Source organism: Myotis myotis, unplaced genomic scaffold (genome assembly GCF_014108235.1).
Source record: "Myotis myotis isolate mMyoMyo1 unplaced genomic scaffold, mMyoMyo1.p scaffold_m19_p_11, whole genome shotgun sequence".
Lineage (NCBI taxonomy): Eukaryota > Metazoa > Chordata > Mammalia > Chiroptera > Vespertilionidae > Myotis > Myotis myotis.
The window spans coordinates 63,148,313-63,164,172 of record NW_023416315.1 but is presented as its reverse complement, the minus strand read 5'-3'; the positions used below and the strand labels follow the sequence as shown (position 1 = coordinate 63,164,172).

Here is a 15,860-nt window from a genome sequence, read left to right as displayed (position 1 = left end):
AGTAAAATACTTATGTATAATTATATTTCCATTTTAATATTAGGGCTACAAGGAGTGGGGGAGGAAGAAGAGGCAGAAGAGAAGAAAAAGACAGCCCATAATGAGTGATGATACAGACCTCCTGTCAAGAGCAGCAACAAAGGTTTTCCTGGAGGGAAGGAGAGGGGAGGGGAAGGTCAAAGTTCTAATTCATCAACTAATACCCTATTTCTTAAAAACACAAGCACCTAACTTTAAAGGGCAAATAGTACTTTCTGGAACATACATATTTTATTTGCTGTCTAAAATTTAGTCGGTTAACTTGAAAACGTTCTTCTTGCCCTGCGGCTGGCACAGTGATTGAGCGTTGGCCTATGAACCAGGAGGTCTCCGTTCCATTCCCATTGGACACAGGCCAGGTTCTGGGCTCAGTCCCTGATGGGGGGCTGCAGGAGGCAGCTGATCAATGATTCTCTCTCATCATTGATGTCTCTCTCTCTCTCTTTCTCTCTCCCCCTCTCCCTTCCTCTCTGAAATCAATAAAGGGGAAAAAAGATAATGTTCTTCTCTTAAAAAATATTTTTATTGAAAATTACTTTAGAAAACAGTGAAAAGGGGAGTGGTTCCTCAGCTGACCTCAGTGGGGGTCACACATTAAAACCATGAAATGAAACCAGCCAGGCCGAGCTTCAGAGCTCGGAACCGACCCAGGAGGGAAAGCTTTTCAGAGGAGGTGATGTCGAAACAAAGTGTGAAGCAGCGAAGAATGTTCCATGAGAAGGAACCGGACATGTGAAGGCTGAGGCCCATTTGTGGAACCGAAAGCCGTTCAGAAGGGCAGATGGATGGCCCCGGCAGCGGTGGGTGGCGAGAGGCGCCGGCGGCGGTGGGCTGACCCTGAGCGCCCGCAGGGGACCGGGAAGGGACCTGGGCGCCAGGTGTGGGGTCTGGGAGGTGGGAAGGGGCAGAGTGGCCCGGGGAGGGCACGTCTAGGAGGAAGGGTCGGGTCCCGGCGCCAGCTGCGGGGGCTGAGGCGACCCTGGCCAGGGGTGCGGGCGGCGGACGCGGGCCGGGGCTACCCACCCGCCGCTCCGCAGCTGCCTCGGCCGTGGCTCGGTCGGTGGCCGGTGTCTGCACGGATCCGAGCTCCCGGAGGACGCGGGCTGGGCAGCTCCCAGGCCCCACCGAGCGCGGCGGCCGGGTGGGGTGGGGTGGGGCTGGGTGGTCCGAGGCTGCGGTTCCGGACTGACCGCCGAGGAGCCCGGTCGTCGGTCCGGTCCGAGCCACCGCGCCGCCCGGGGTCTCCCGGGAGGCTCTGGGCTGGAGCGGAGCCCGCCGGCCCGATGCTCAGGCCGGGCCCGCGATCGCCGGGTCAGCGCGCGGCGCTAGGGCGGCTCCACCGGGCAGGGCGGGGCGCGGCGGGCGCACGGAGCTCGGCGGCCGCGGCCCAGGGGCGGGGGCGGGGGCGGGCGATGCGGAAGTGCCGGGCGGGCGGGCGGGCGGGAGGCGCGCTCCGGGAGGGAGCAGTCGGCCCGCCGCCGGCCGGTGCTCGGGCGCAGCCACGCGGGCGCAGCGCTGACAGGTAGGGCCCGGCGCGCCCCTCCCGCGCCCGCGGGACTCCTGCCTGGCGGGAGGGATGGAGCGGGGCGGGCGCGGGGAAGGGTCCTCGTCCGGCTCGCTGCGCGCTCGAGCTCCGTGGGCGCCTAGTGCAGGGCGCGCCCCGCGAGTCTGGCGGCCTCCACAGTGCCTCCCTCGCCCCGATCGGCACAGGGTGCCCCGCACTGGCAGCCTTCGCCCCGCAGGCGCCCGGGGAGCCCGGCGACAGAGTGGGAAACCCGGCGGCCGGGAGGCGGGGTCGGCACCGCTGCCAGAGGCGCCAGCTCTGCGGGTCTCTCCCTCCGATTCGCTTCGCCGAGGATGGACGGGGAGCCCCAGGCGCCCGAGAGGCGTCTGGCCTTGACCCTGTTGGGGCGAGCCCCGACTCCCCCTTTCTGTGCTCTCTCCCCTTCCGGGTAAGAGGATGGGGCGTAGAGGGCTTATGCTCCCAGGATCTTGGGGGCAATGGCAGGCATTCGGGCGGAGAGCGTGGGGAGATGGTGTCGGTGGGGGCGCCGTCCTTTGACTCGCGGCTCAGAAAAGGGGGCGCTGACCCTCCCGGCTGAGCACCGCGGGCGCAATACTTCTTGGGCTCGTGTCTTTGCGTCCTTCCCTCGAACTTCAAACCGAGCAATCAGGAGGCTCAAAGTGGAGGAAAGAGGCCAGTGCGCCGGCCCCCGCGCGGGGGTTTCCGGGACCCCGGAGCCGGGCGGGGGTGCGGGGACTTTCCTAGCCTCGTCCGCACCCGCCGGAGCAGCGGCCGCGACCGACCGAGAGCCAGCTGCCCCGAGGCGGCCCCGGCAACCCGCCGGGGCGCACCCGCCGCGCAGTCCCACGCGCAGGGTCTGGCCGGCCTCCCGCGGCCCAGCGGGGACAGGGCCAGGAGCAGCAGGGACGCCGCGGGCCGACGGAGGAAGCTACGGTCCTTTGGGGGGGGCAGTCGGCCAGAGGCACAGTCCCCAGCCTCCCCCAGAACTATCGGCCCGGGGCGCTCGGGCCCCCCACAAGTCCGGGGAGGCCCTGGGAAACCGGAAAACACCCTTTCTTATCTAAGGCCCCACCTAGGGGTTTCCCCCTGCGCCTCGGCCTTCCCCCACCGAGCTGCTGGGAGGAGGCCGCGTCTGCTGCCCCAGCCCCTCCTCTTCCCCCTCCCGCTTGTCTCCTGGTGTGGTCAACCCACCCGGAGGGGCGGGCTTTAGGGTCTCGCTGGTGCAGGGACCACCCCACTCCCTCTTCCCTCTGAGCTTGATGTGGGGTTTGCGGACACAAATGTGCGTGGCCCTCGGGAGGCGGCAGGGGGCTTGCTGCTCTGCCCACTCTTTGGGGCTGAGGTGCCTTCTCCCCTGGGGTTCCTGGTGCCCACGGTGTTCCAGGCGCCTTACGGGGTGGCTCCTGGGACTTCAGGGCCCTGGTGTGAGTTGTGGGGCCTCCCCCACCGCAGAGGGGCTCCGGCTGCCCGGCTAGATGCTTCACTCATGGGGGCTCCCTTGGGTCCTGAGCAGCCCACGCCTCTTTGGCGTTTCCACAGAAGCGGATGCAGGCACTGCCATCCTGTCCCACTTTGCAGGCAGGCGCCTGGCCAGCGCTGCCCTCCGAGGGAAAGTCAAGTCCTCCCCCAACATTGGGGTGGACCTTCTGAGGGCTGCCCTGTAGCTTCTGGGGTTCACTGGGAAATCGGGGCAACTGTGTCTATGGGGTGGGGTATGTGAAGCACAAAGATTGAAATTCAGAACTCCTGGCGTTAGGATGGTGGGAATGAGGCCGAAGCGTGCCTCCGGCAGCAGGAGGAAGTGTCCTTGGGAAGCTGACACTGAGCTTGGTCCTGGTGCACCTGGCTGACCCTCCGGTGGAGGCTGCACAGACCCTTCCTTGGTTCTGCCACTTCTTGTGGGAGCCCCTTTGCACGGCCCCTGCCTGGGCCTCTCTGACATGAGGCCAGAGATCATTCCCAAACCTTTGCATTGAACAGCAGTGCTGGGCAGGGCCAGGAGTGAGACGCACCTGACTTCCTCCTAGCCCAGTGATGGCGAACCTATGACACGCGTGTCAGAGGTGACACGCGAACTCATTTTTTTGGTTGATTTTTCTTTGTTAAATGGCATTTAAATATATAAAATAAATATCAAAAATATAAATCCTTGTTTTACTATGGTTGCAAATATCAAAAAAATTTCTATCTGTGACACGGCACCAGAGTTAAGTTAGGGTTTTTCAAAATGCTGACACGCCGAGCTCAAAAGGTTCGCCATCACTGCCCTAACCCTTTCTGCTCTCTCAGCTGCACCCCCCCCCCCCCCGCCCTCCCGGCACAGCTGTGGGCCGACCAGATGTGGGGTCTTCAGGGAACAGAGCTCTCCTCTGTCCACCGTCACTTAACCAGAATTGCCTGCCACCTATGACAATTGCTCCTCTACCTTAGGACCCAGACCTTGCGGGGAGGCGACCCAATGCTGTGAACCACACAGAATGTACAATGACCACCAGCAGACCTGGGGGTTGGAGTTGGGGGCTGGGGGTGGGCTATGGGGTAAGAGACTGAGAATTTGGTCTGGGGGACCCCCTGAGAATCTCTCTCCACATCCTTTCCTCCCCCAGCTCCCAGTGAGTGAGGTTTCTGAGTTGTCCGGTCTGGCCACTTTCATTTCCCCTGGTGCTGGGTGGAGGCTGGTACAGAAAGGGGAACTGAGCCACCCGTCTTCGGAGGCCTGGGGGCAGGGCTGGAAGCTCTCCCACCCTCCCCGGCCCAGCCTGGAGCTGGGCCCTGCTCTGAGGAGCAGCCTGCAGATGGAGACCTCTTAGCAAGAGGTGGCACTTAACAGCTACAACCCAAAAGGTCTGAGTCAGGGAATTTCAGGGGAAACTGAGGCTCAGTGCTCAAGGCCAAAGCAGACGTGGAACAACAGAGAGGAGCCAGCCTCCCACCCACCCAGGCAGGCCAGAAAGCCTACCAGGCTTGAGTACCCCCAGGCAGCAGCCCGGCCTCGGTTGGATGGCTTTAGCTGTTGGAAAATTCTCCAACCTGAGGCTGTCCTGGTGTTGACTCAAACCCTAGTCGCTCTGTGCATGGCGTTACCTCAGATATTAGGATAGCTCTCATCCCACCCACAGTGTTCGCTGCACCAGCCCCGATACCCCATTTCCTTCAGCAATTCCTTCCCTGATTGGCCGCCTGCCTCAGACCCTTGCCTCTGTCAGAGCCCCCCAGACGCGCCCCCCCCCCGCCCCCCCTCCCCCCTGCAGCCTTCCACTGGGGTCTGGTCTCACTCTCTTAGAGCAGAGGGTTGGGAGGCAGAGATTGGCCTGGGGAGGTGGCACTGGCTCCCAGTGGGCAGCCGTTAGACCTCACCTGTGTAGTCCCCACGGCTCTGGGCAGCATGGGTCTGGCAGGCGTTCAGTGTTCACCAATTGCTGGAAGAATGCGTGGCTCAGGGGGAGGCCTCAGTCTAGGAAGTTGATGGCTTTACAAGGATAGGACCTAAGTCAGGTGATGCAGGAAGGAGACTGAGTGTGCTGATGGGACTTCGCTCAAGAAGTCCAGGTGGGGGAAACTTGATCCCTGAGGGAAACTGAGGGAGAAAGGAAGCTCTGAGGACTGGGTGTGAAGCCGTCCCTCCATTCTCAGGTCTACCTTGTTCTTGGGCCAGGTTTCCTAGAAGGCAGTTTAGTGAGGAGGAGGGGAGGGAGGGGGCAGGGCGGGGCGCGGAGAATGCTAAGCAGGGATGTGGAATCAGCTGGAGGCTGGCTGCAGCCTGCCCCTGGGCCCTGGGGTGCGCACACAGGAGCACCCACTTGCTCCACCTGAAGCCTTTCGTCCCTGTGTGTCCGTCACCCACTGGCCACAGCTGTCTCCTGAAGGGAGGAGCGGGCCAGCCTGGAGTGAGCCAAGGAGGGCAGGTTCTGAGATGGGCAGCTCTGAGCCTCCTGCTGTGCCAGCCTCCTGACAGCTGGGGAAGCGATGCCCTATCTGGTAGAGGGCGTCTGGGTGGGACATCCACTACCGCATCACCCTGCCTTCCCTTCCCCCTAAACACAGCACAGGACCCTGTGACGAGAAAGCTGATGGTTGGAAAGGGAACTGGCTTTGAGCACCTGGATGGACTGGAGAGACTCCAGCCCCCAGTGCTGGGAGGAAGGGAAAGTCCTAACGCCATGGCTGGGCCCCTGGAGCCCCCTCCCCCCCCCCCCCCCCATGCCCCTCTGCCAAAGGAGTAGCCAGCGGCACATCTGCTGATGCGTCCCTCTGTCTTTCTCCTGCAGACCCCTTTGCCATGAACCAGCCTGCCCTGGGGGTCGCCCCTCCGCCCCGCCGCGTGCGGCTGAAGCCCTGGCTGTTGGCCCAGGTGAACAGCTGCCAGTACCCAGGGCTCCAATGGGTCAATGGCGAAAGGAAATTCTTCTCCATCCCCTGGCGCCATGCCACTAGGCACGGCCCCAGCCAGGACGGAGATAACACCATCTTCAAGGTAAGGCCTGGACAGGGGACTGCCTGGGCCTCTGAGGAAGCCCCTCCCCCAGAAGAGGACCCCCCATTCCAACTCAGACTGGCCACTCATCCAGTTGTCTTGCTGCAGGTGACCCCGGGCCCGGACTCAGGGGACACAGGCATAACCACAGGGTCTAGCTTTTCTAACCTGATCCCCAATGCAAGGTGGGGACTGGTGGGCCCCCAGAAGGCCTTCCTCCTCCTCCTCCCCTTTGTTCTCGTCTCATTCTCATTACACATGCGCACACATGCAGTGTGCTTGTCTGGTGTACACATACCCGAAGACAGCAGGCAGCAGTATGATTTTAACACCTTGAGGTGACTGCTGTGACTATGTTTTGCTTGCATTTTGTTTTCTGCACAAATGCATCTATGAAATGCAGATGTAGAATCAAACTATATATTGTTTTGTAACCTGCATTTTTTCACTCAACATCAGTGACTGCTGCAGGTTCCATTGGAGGGGTCCAGCACGGGCTAGCCACCCAGTCCCAGTTTTTGGACACTTTGGATTGCTTTTAGTGTTTCAGTGTCGAAGACCACATTGCCAGGCACATCCTCTAAACCAGTGGTTCTCAACCTTGGCTGCACATTAGAATCACCTGGGAATCTTTTTAAAATCCTGATTTCTGGGCCTCATCCTCCGGAAATTCTGTTTCTTTGTTATGGGTTGAGGCCACAACATTAGTAACAAGAAACAGAATTTCCGGAGGATGAGGCCCAGAAATCAGGATTTTAAAAAGATTCCCAGGTGATTCTAATGTGCAGCCAAGGTTGAGAACCACTGCTCTAAACTCTTACCCGTTGCACATCTTAAATGATTTTCCTTGGGGTTAGTTCCCAGAGTTAAAAATTGCTGGATCAAAGAGAATGTTTATTTTTAAAGCTGGATATATATTTTTTAGTCCTTGCACTTGATATTTACCTTTTCAAGGTTATTTTTTGAATCTCAGGCCAAGTGTATCAGCAACTCTGGTTGGAAGGCCTGGGAACATTTTTATTTTTTAAGATTTTTAAAAATTGATTTTTAGAAAGAGAAAGAGAGAGATGAAGGGAGAGGGGGAGAGAGAGAAGCATTGATGTGAGATGAAAACATCAAGATCAGCTGCCTCCCACATGCTCCCTACCAAGGATCGAGCCCTCAATCCGGGCCTGTGCCCTGAAGCAGAATGAGACCTTTTGATGCAACGGGTAACATCCAACCAATTAAGCCACACCGGCCAGACCTTTTCAAGGCTCTTTTCAAATCCATTTCCTATTTCTGAATAGTGTAAAATGGTCTCCCTCCCACCCGTCTCCAGCCACCCACCCCCTTGCTAGAGGCAGTTAGTATCAGTTTCTTGTTTATCCTTCCTGAGAGATTTTTGTGCATACGGACAAAAATATGTCCTTATCCTTCCCCCAACTTTTGCAAAATGATAGAGGTACATGCATACTCTCCTGCACCTCATATTTCTTGGAGATCACAACATGTCAGTACATCAAAAGCTTCCTCCTTTGCCCCCTTGCTTCCCAGTTTTCCATAGTTAATTTAACCAGTCCCCATTGGTGGGCATTTAGGTTATTTTGGGTCTTTCGCTTTTACAATGAATAAGCTTGAATGTGCAGAATTTCGTGTGGACGCTTGTGTAGCTGTAGGATAAACTCCCAGTAGCTGAATGGTTGGATTAAAGGGTAGAAACATTTGTAATCCTGGTACCAACCAAATTGCTCTCCAGAATAATGATACCCACAGTTCAAGTGCACGGAGCCTATCCAAGCGCAGACACAGTTTGGAGAGCTTTATGGGCCACCCTGTGGAGTAGGTGCTACAATGGGGAGACCACAGCTAAGAAACAAAATGACAGGCCCCTGGCATACAGCTGGTGGGTGGCCGTTTCTGGACCCTAACCCACACCCACACCCAGACCCCATGCTCTCATCCAGCACGTCACACCATCCTCCTTGGAGGCTGTGCCTGTCACCCTCCAGGAGCAGTGAATGTAACACCTTTCAAAGCACCTGGCGTCCTCTCTCCCACCTTGCAGACCACAACTCCCATCAGCCAGGAGGGGCTAGGCTTTGGTGAGGGCCGAGGTTCTCTATCATTGCCCGTCTTCTCTTCCTGCCGCAGGCCTGGGCCAAGGAGACGGGGAAGTACACGGAGGGGGTGGACGAGGCTGACCCGGCCAAGTGGAAGGCCAACCTGCGCTGTGCCCTTAACAAGAGCCGTGACTTCCGCCTCATCTATGACGGGCCCCGGGACATGCCACCTCAGCCCTACAAGATCTACGAGGTCTGCTCCAACGGCCCCACTCCCGCAGGTAAGGTGCCCAGCTCTGTGCGGGCCACCTCGGAGGCTGTGCACGAGAGCCCAGGCCTTCCACGCTGCAGTGGCCGGCCACATGCTGCTAGGTCGTAGCAGCCAGGCCTTCCAGGAGTCACCTGGGATGGGCCTTTTGCGGGGCCAGGAATGGCTTGGCACGGGCCAGGGCCGCAGTCTGCTTCCTCAGCCAGTCCTTGTTCTTGGCTCTCGGTGGCCCAGGAGCTGCGTGCCATGGGGTCAGGGAGGCCCCTACTGATTCCCTACTGATTCCTGAAGGCTTGGCGGCCCTTCACCTCACTGGGCAGCTCTGGGCAGGGGAGAAGCCACAGCAGGAGCTGCCACATGAGGCCCCGTGGCCTTCCTTCTCCTCCCCCACCGACTCCCTTCCTGTATTTCTTTTCTCTCCCGTCTGCAGAGTCACAGCCCACTGAGGATTACATGTGTGGCCCTGGAGAGGAGGAGGATGAGGAAGAGGAAGAGGTGAGCAGGTCATTCTCCCAGGGTCTGCCTGCCCTTCCCAGGAGAGCCTGGAGGGGGCGCCCTCGGTTCTCCTCTGCTCCTGGGCCCAGCAGCCCATTCCTCTGGGAGCCTGCTCTTCCCGAAGCTCAACTCTGAGTTTCTCCCTGGGACCTGAGCATAGAAACAAAGTCACCACCTTAACGCCCTGGGCTTTGTTGGCTGACTGACCCTCACAGCAGGCCGGGCTTGGTAGCTACTCCGCCTGTTCAGAAGGCCGGTGCGGAAACAGGCGCGGAAGACTCACTGGCCTGCCTGGGCAGCAGGACTGGGACTGGAGGCAGGGCCCGGCCTCCGCTAAGCTGAAGCCTGGGGAAAGGCCTTGTGGTTCTCGTGTGTTATTTCTTCAGCATCAGATCAATGTAATGACCTGTCCTCCCTTGTCTCTCTGGCCTCTTCCCTCCTCCTTTGCCTGTGTCTTCACTTCAGCTCCAGAGGATGTTACCAAGCCTGAGCCTCACAGGTGGGGCCGGGAGGTGGTGTGGTTGGGGGCCTAGTATGAGGAGAACCTGGGAGGGGCTGAAGGTGCGGTGGGGGGAGGCCCAGGCTGGGAAGAGTGGGCCTGGAGGCAGTTCCTAGAATTGGCCTCAGAGCTCTGTCCCTGCCCTCCCCCCCCTCTGTAGAAGCAGTGCAGCCTGGCCCTGCGGCGGCACCCTATCCTTTACCCAAAGAAGATGTTAAGTGGCCACCCACTCTCCAGCCACCTGTGGTGCTGGGCCCCCCTGCTCCAGACCCCAGCCACCTGGGCCCTGCCCCTGCTGACTCTGCTGCCTTTGGAGACCTTCTCCCAGAGGTCCCGCCCAGCCTGCCGCCTGGGCCCCTGGCTGCCAGCCTGCAGCCCGCAGGCGAACAACTCCTGCCCGACCTGCTGATCAGTCCCCACATGCTGCCTCGTAAGAACTCACGGACTGGTGGGCTGGGCCGGGTAAAGCGGTGCTGGGGGTTGGTTTGTCAAGAGGTTGGAAGATGGTGAAGAAAAGGATGCCCATGCCAGTCCCTCCTTGGGTGGGGGGAATGAGTGGGAGAGATGACAAGAGGACCAGCAGCTGAGCAAAGGAAGCCAGTGAGCGGCTGCAGAGTGGGGAGGGCAGGGCTCACAGGCGGGGTGGTCCCTGCCCCTCTGCCCGCAGTTACCGACCTGGAGATCAAGTTCCAGTACCGGGGGCGGCCGCCCCGTGCCCTCACCATCAGCAACCCACACGGCTGCCGGCTCTTCTACAGCCAGCTGCAGGCCACCCAGGACCAGGTGGAGCTCTTCGGCCCTGTGAGCCTGGAGCAAGTGCGCTTCCCCAGCCCCGAGGACATCCCCAGCGACAAGCAGCGCTTCTACACGAACCAGCTGCTGGATTTCCTGGACCGCGGGCTCATCCTCCAGCTGCAAGGCCAGGACCTGTATGCCATCCGCCTATGCCAATGCAAGGTGTTCTGGAGTGGGCCCTGCGCCTCGGCCCACGGCTCGCACCCCAACCCCATCCAGCGGGAGGTCAGGACCAAGCTCTTCAGCCTGGAGCATTTTCTCAACGGTGAGGCCCCCCCTGTGCAGTTCCTCCCGGCCTCCGCTCATCCAGGGGCAGGGTTCTCGCCTCTGACTAAGGGTCTCGTTCTTACTGCAGAGCTCATCATGTTCCAGAAGGGTCAGACCAACACCCCACCACCATTTGAGATCTTCTTCTGCTTTGGGGAGGAGTGGCCGGACCGCAAACCCCGAGAGAAGAAGCTCATCACTGTACAGGTATACCATCCTCTCCCAACCCCCAACTCTGCTCTGGCTTGAATACCGGGGAGTCCTGAGAAAAGCCCCTGTCCCACAGTGGGGGCTCAGGGCTCTCTGGGCCGTGTGAACGCGGCAACCAGAAGCAATCTAGGCCCAGGGCTGCTGGAAGTAAAATTTGGTGCCCCTCCTTCCTGGTGGCTGCAGTCCACCACCCGCCCCCTGGTGGTTGTGCTCGTGCACAGCTAGGTCTGACAGCCCCATTGGGTTCTCCCTGTTCTCTTTGCTGCCCAGGTGGTGCCCGTCGCGGCTAGGTTGTTGCTGGAGATGTTCTCAGGGGAGCTTTCCTGGTCGGCCGATAGCATCCGGCTACAGATCTCCAACCCAGACCTCAAAGACCACATGGTGGAGCAGTTCAAGGAGCTCCATCACATCTGGCAGTCCCAGCAGCAGCTGCAGCCTGTGGCCCAGGCCCCTCCTGCAGGCCACGAGCCCTGGCCAATGCACCCGGTTGGCATGCAATGAGGCTGCAGAGAGTGACTGAAACAGGCTTCCTGGAGGCTATGTGGACTGACGTGGAGGTGTGACAGCCCCCGTGGGCACCTGCCTGGCTGCAGGGTCCTATCTCTGGCTCTCCTGGAAGTGGATTTGGGCCAAGAAGGAGAGGGAAGAGAGGCCCGAGTTCCAGGTTCTCTGGGTAGAAGCTGAGGGAAGCCGGAAGCCAGTTTTGCTTCGGGGCTCTGCTTCTGGACACGCCTCTCCTCTGCTAGCTCTGGTTGCTGGCTCTGGGGGAATTCAGCCATCAACACCAGTGAGCAGGGAAGGACCTCCCCGACGCCCGGGGCCTCACAGGACAGAGGAAATTGCCCCCGAGTGCCCCATTCCCTCTGACAGAAAGCCTCACGCTCTGTGCCAGGTCCCCCTGGCAGGGCCTCGGCAGGGCCTGGGCCTGATTTGGGGGTTCCCTAGGTTGAGCCTCGCTTCCTGATCTTTCTCCTTCCTGAGACAGATATGAGCACTTAAGTATTATACCAGATACTTAAGGCTGGCAGCTACCTCCTTTCTTGAGAGTCCAAGAACCTGGGGTAGAAAGTAGAATGTTATGTATTTTTGGATTAATAAATGTTAAAAACAGACTTGGCTATTCTTTACTTTTTCCAGTTCCACTGCTTCCATGCTGTCCTAACAGACCCCCTTTCTGCTGCCAGCCGTGCCCACCCCCCCTCTGTCTCTGGGCCGCTGACACTGGGAGGGCCTGCCTTCCAGGTGGATGAGTCAGTGGGGCCTCCATAAACACTCACCGGCTGGCGGCTTTCCAGGCGGAAGCTGGCTAAGGCAGGGGTGTGGATTTTTAAATGTGTGCAGAATTTAAAATCCTGTCCAAATCAATTTTTCCCATGAGAAATGGTGAAAAAAGGCTGGTATTTCAGCTACACGTAGAACCATTACATCCTCCCCATGTATATTCATACATAGTTAAATATATTAAGACAATGCATGCAAATTGGTAGCTCAGGGTTTGAATCTGGCTCATACATGTAATTTTCTGGCCTGAACAATTTTGTTGTTGTTGATCTTTTTGTTATGGAAGATTTTAAACATCTGTGAAAGTAGGGAGAACGTTATGGAATCCTCATGTAGTAGCTTCAACAATTATCAACTCATAGTCTTTCTCACGTAAACTCCCATCCACACCCCCATTGAGATTATATGGAGGCAATTGCTACACATAACAGTTCGAGTGTAAATAGAATATATTTCTAAAAGACAAGGATGTTCTAAAAAAACAAAAATATAACTGACAAAATTAATTTCTTATCAACTATCTGTTGTTTAAAATGTAAGATTTTACTCCCTTGCAATTTGTGGAAGAAACTGCAGTGTTTGTTCTGCATTTTGCTTTTGCCTAGATGCCGCTGACTGCATCTCTGTTGCGTTGCTAACATATTTTGTCTCCTGTACTGGTATTTTCTGTAAATTGGTACTTTGGCCTACATTCTGGATTCTAGAGGCTCAACTAGATGTAGATTTTTGTTTTGACTTTCTATTAGTGGGTATTTGAGTTGTTTCCATCTTTAGTTATTATACATCATGCTACAGTTAATAGGCTTGTATTTACTTACATCTTTTAATATTTTTGCCAGTGTATCTTTCAGATGGAGCCTCAGGAATGGAATTTCTGGGCCAAAGCATAAATGGATATAATTTTGCCAGATATTGGCAAAATCCTGATCAATCTATCAGTGTGCCTATTTTCCCAGGCTCACCAACAGACAATATTGCCTTTTTGCCAACCTGACAAGTGAGAAATAGTATCTCAGTGCCACTTCTTGTTATGAGCAAGGCTGAGGTGAGCATCTATATATGGTTACATGGCCTGTGCAGACTTTTCTCTCTTTTTTAAAATTTCTATTGTTGAGAGTATTACAGATGTTCCCCTTTTTTCCTCCCATTGCCCCCTTCCACCTGATTCCTGACCCACCTCGGGCCTCCACCACCCTATTGTCTGTGTCCATAGGTAATGCATATATGCATACAAGATCTTCAGTTATTCTCTTCCTACCCCCCAACCTCCTTCTCTCTGAGATTCGTCAGTCTGTTCCATGTTTCCATGCTTCTGATCCTATGTTATTTACTAGTTTATTTTGATCATTACATTTCTTGTTTATTTTTATTTTCAATTGTTGATAGATATGTATTTATTGCCATTTTATTGTTCATAATTTTTTACAATTTCTTCTTCCCTTTTTATTTTTATTTTTTCTTCTTACCTTCTTAAAGAATATCCTTCAACATTTCATGTAATACTGGTTTGGTGGTGATGAACTCCTTTAGCTTTTTGTTGTCTGTGAAGCTCTATCTGACCTTCAATTCTAAATGATGGCTTTGCTGGGTAGAGTGATCTTGGTTGTAGGTCCTCACTATTCATCACTTTGAATATTTCTTGCCACTCCCTCTGGCCTGCAAAGTTTCTGTTGAGAAATCAACTGACAGTCGTCTGGGTGCTGCCTTGTAGGTAACTAACTGCTTTTCTCTTACTGCTTTTTAAGATTCTCTCTTTGTCTTTAATGTTTTGCATTTTAATTATGATGTGTCTTGGTGTGGTTCTCTTTGGGTTCCTCTTGTTTGGGACTCTGGGCTTCCTGGACTTGTAAGTCTATTTCTTCTACCAGGTAGGGGACGTTTTTGTCATTATTCCTTCAAATAGGTTTTCAATATCTTGCTCGCTCTCTCTCTCTCCTTCTGGCACCCCCATAATGTGAATGTTGGAACATTTGAAGTTGTCCCAAAGGCTCCTTATACTATCTTCATATTTTTGGGTTCCTTTTTCTTTTTGCTCTTCTGATTGGGTGTTTTTTACTTCCTCATATTCCAAATCATTGATTTGATTCTCAGAATACACTACTCTACTGTTGAATCCCTGTAAGTTATTCTTTATTTCAGTTAGTGTATGTTTAATTTCTAACTGGTCCTTTTCCATGTCTTTGATATTCTCACTAAGATCCTTGAGAACCTCACTGAGTCCCTTGACGCTTTCCTTAAGATCCTTGAGTAACCTTATAATAATTGTTTTGAACTCTGTGTCATAGTAGTTTGCTTGCTTCCATTTCTTTCATTTGTAATGTTTCTTTGTTTCTGCATTTTGGCTGCTTCCCTGTGTTTGTTTCTATGTATTAGATAGAGCTGTTATGTCTCCTGGAATTGGTAGCATGGCCTTGTGTATTAGGGGTCCTGTAGGGCCCAGTGACTCAGTCTCCCCAGTCACCTGAGCTGGGCACTCTAGGTGTGCCCCTGTGTGGGCTGTGTGTACAGTCTTATAGTTGAGCTGTGATTGCTGTTGGCACCACTGGGAGGAACTGAACTCCAGGCCAGTTGGCTGTGAGGACCAGCTGTGTCTACAATGGAAGAGCTGCTGTGCAGGAGACACCCCTATGGAGCAGAACTTGCTTCAGTGGGGCTTTGGTGCTCACTGAGTCTGCTCCTTGAGTATATCGCTTGTAGATACTTAGAGTTGTAATCTGGTTTAATCAGTTGTAACCTGAAGCTGTCCACTGGGTGCACTGGCTCTGGGGCCTCACAAGAGATGCAAAGTCAGTCACTGCCTAGGGCCACCAGAGATCTGCAGATGGCTACTTGTATTGGGCTAGAAAGTGCCCTGGCCAGGCCCAGCTGTGAAGCAAGGCAGACTGGTGCTAATGCTGGGTCTTGGGCCTTTGTTGATAAGTTTGGGGCATGCTGACTCCAGCTGCTGCTTGTTTAAGAGATTTTAACAGTCTGAAACCTCAGCCAGGACAGGCCATTCATATGGAAAAACAGCTACAAACAGCTTGGGTGGGGCTGCAAATTGGATGGGGCAGGGTCTCAGGGAATCACCAAGGTGGAGTAAACAGTGTGGGCCATGCTGATGGAAACTCAGATATGGCTGTCAGTCAGCTCTGCAATAGGGGAGGTCCCAGCACATGAACAATGACCTCTGTGAGCACCCCTATCTGGGAGAAAGCTGCCCCCAAGTTCCTGCCCTGATGCCAGTCAGTCCCCAGTGAACACATTCCTCCCCATATATCCCTGGATTCCCTGAAAGCCACCTCCTGGCAATGGAGCTCAGAGGAGGCAGGACTGTTTAAGTGCGTGCAGGGGCCCTTTAAGAGGAACACCTGGGACTCCAGCAGCCTCTGTGTCACTCAGCCACAAACCCCACTGTTTTTTAAAAATATATTTTTATTAATTTCAGAGAGGAAGGGAGAGGGAGAGAAACATCAATGATGAGAATCATTGATTGGCTGCCTCCTGCACGCCCCCTACTGGGAATGGAGCCCGCAACCTGGGCATGTGCCCTTGACTAGAATTGAACCCAGGACCCTTCAGTCGGCAGGCCGACGCTCTATCCACTGAGTCAAACCAGCCAGGACATCCCCTACTGGTTTTTACAGTCCAAAGTTATGGGGACTTCTCTTCCCGGCTCTGAAACCCTGGGCTGGGGGACTGGTGTGCAGCCGGGACTCCCTACTTCTCACGGCCCCTTTTCCATACTGCACATATGTACAGAGGTTTCAAAATCGTTAAACTCAAGGCTCTTTAAGAAACTTTACCAACTAGAGAACAGTGCTTACATACAGTTCCTTTTTTGTCTCTAGTCTTATTTTTCAGCCACCTTTCTCCTCACTGGCCTGTGCAGCTCTAGTTCCCCTTTAGATTGAAATTAGTTGTCAACACTTTAAAATTAGATGTTACATATCTGATTTCCAGCTTCTCTCAGAAAATTGGCAAAC

The 15,860-nt window shown here is 55.2% G+C and overlaps 1 protein-coding gene across 4 annotated transcripts; it reads left to right on the top strand.

Annotated features, from left to right (window-relative positions):
* Nucleotides 1-685: 685 nt before the first annotated feature.
* Nucleotides 686-11,726, top strand: IRF5 (interferon regulatory factor 5). Of its 4 annotated transcripts, none has more exons than XM_036328743.1 (9): nucleotides 686-839; nucleotides 5,833-6,038; nucleotides 8,172-8,361; nucleotides 8,779-8,843; nucleotides 9,309-9,342; nucleotides 9,503-9,772; nucleotides 10,010-10,402; nucleotides 10,493-10,611; nucleotides 10,885-11,726. In XM_036328743.1, exons 1-9 carry the CDS (start codon nucleotides 821-823, stop codon nucleotides 11,113-11,115), a joined length of 1,527 nt encoding a protein of 508 aa, XP_036184636.1. In that variant the 5' UTR covers nucleotides 686-820; the 3' UTR covers nucleotides 11,116-11,726. The 4 variants fall into 4 exon arrangements, with proteins under 4 accessions (XP_036184636.1, XP_036184638.1, XP_036184637.1 ...); XM_036328745.1 differs by lacking the exon at nucleotides 686-839 and adding an exon at nucleotides 894-917; XM_036328744.1 differs by lacking the exon at nucleotides 686-839 and adding an exon at nucleotides 1,460-1,561.
* Nucleotides 11,727-15,860: the final 4,134 nt, after the last annotated feature.

Bases quoted from the DNA above. Each gene is read 5' to 3' on its own strand.
- IRF5 (XM_036328743.1), top strand. The intron at 9,773-10,009 runs GTAAGAACTCAC...CTCTGCCCGCAG, and splicing joins CAGTCCCCACATGCTGCCTC to TTACCGACCTGGAGATCAAG. The intron at 10,403-10,492 runs GTGAGGCCCCCC...TTCTTACTGCAG, and splicing joins CCTGGAGCATTTTCTCAACG to AGCTCATCATGTTCCAGAAG.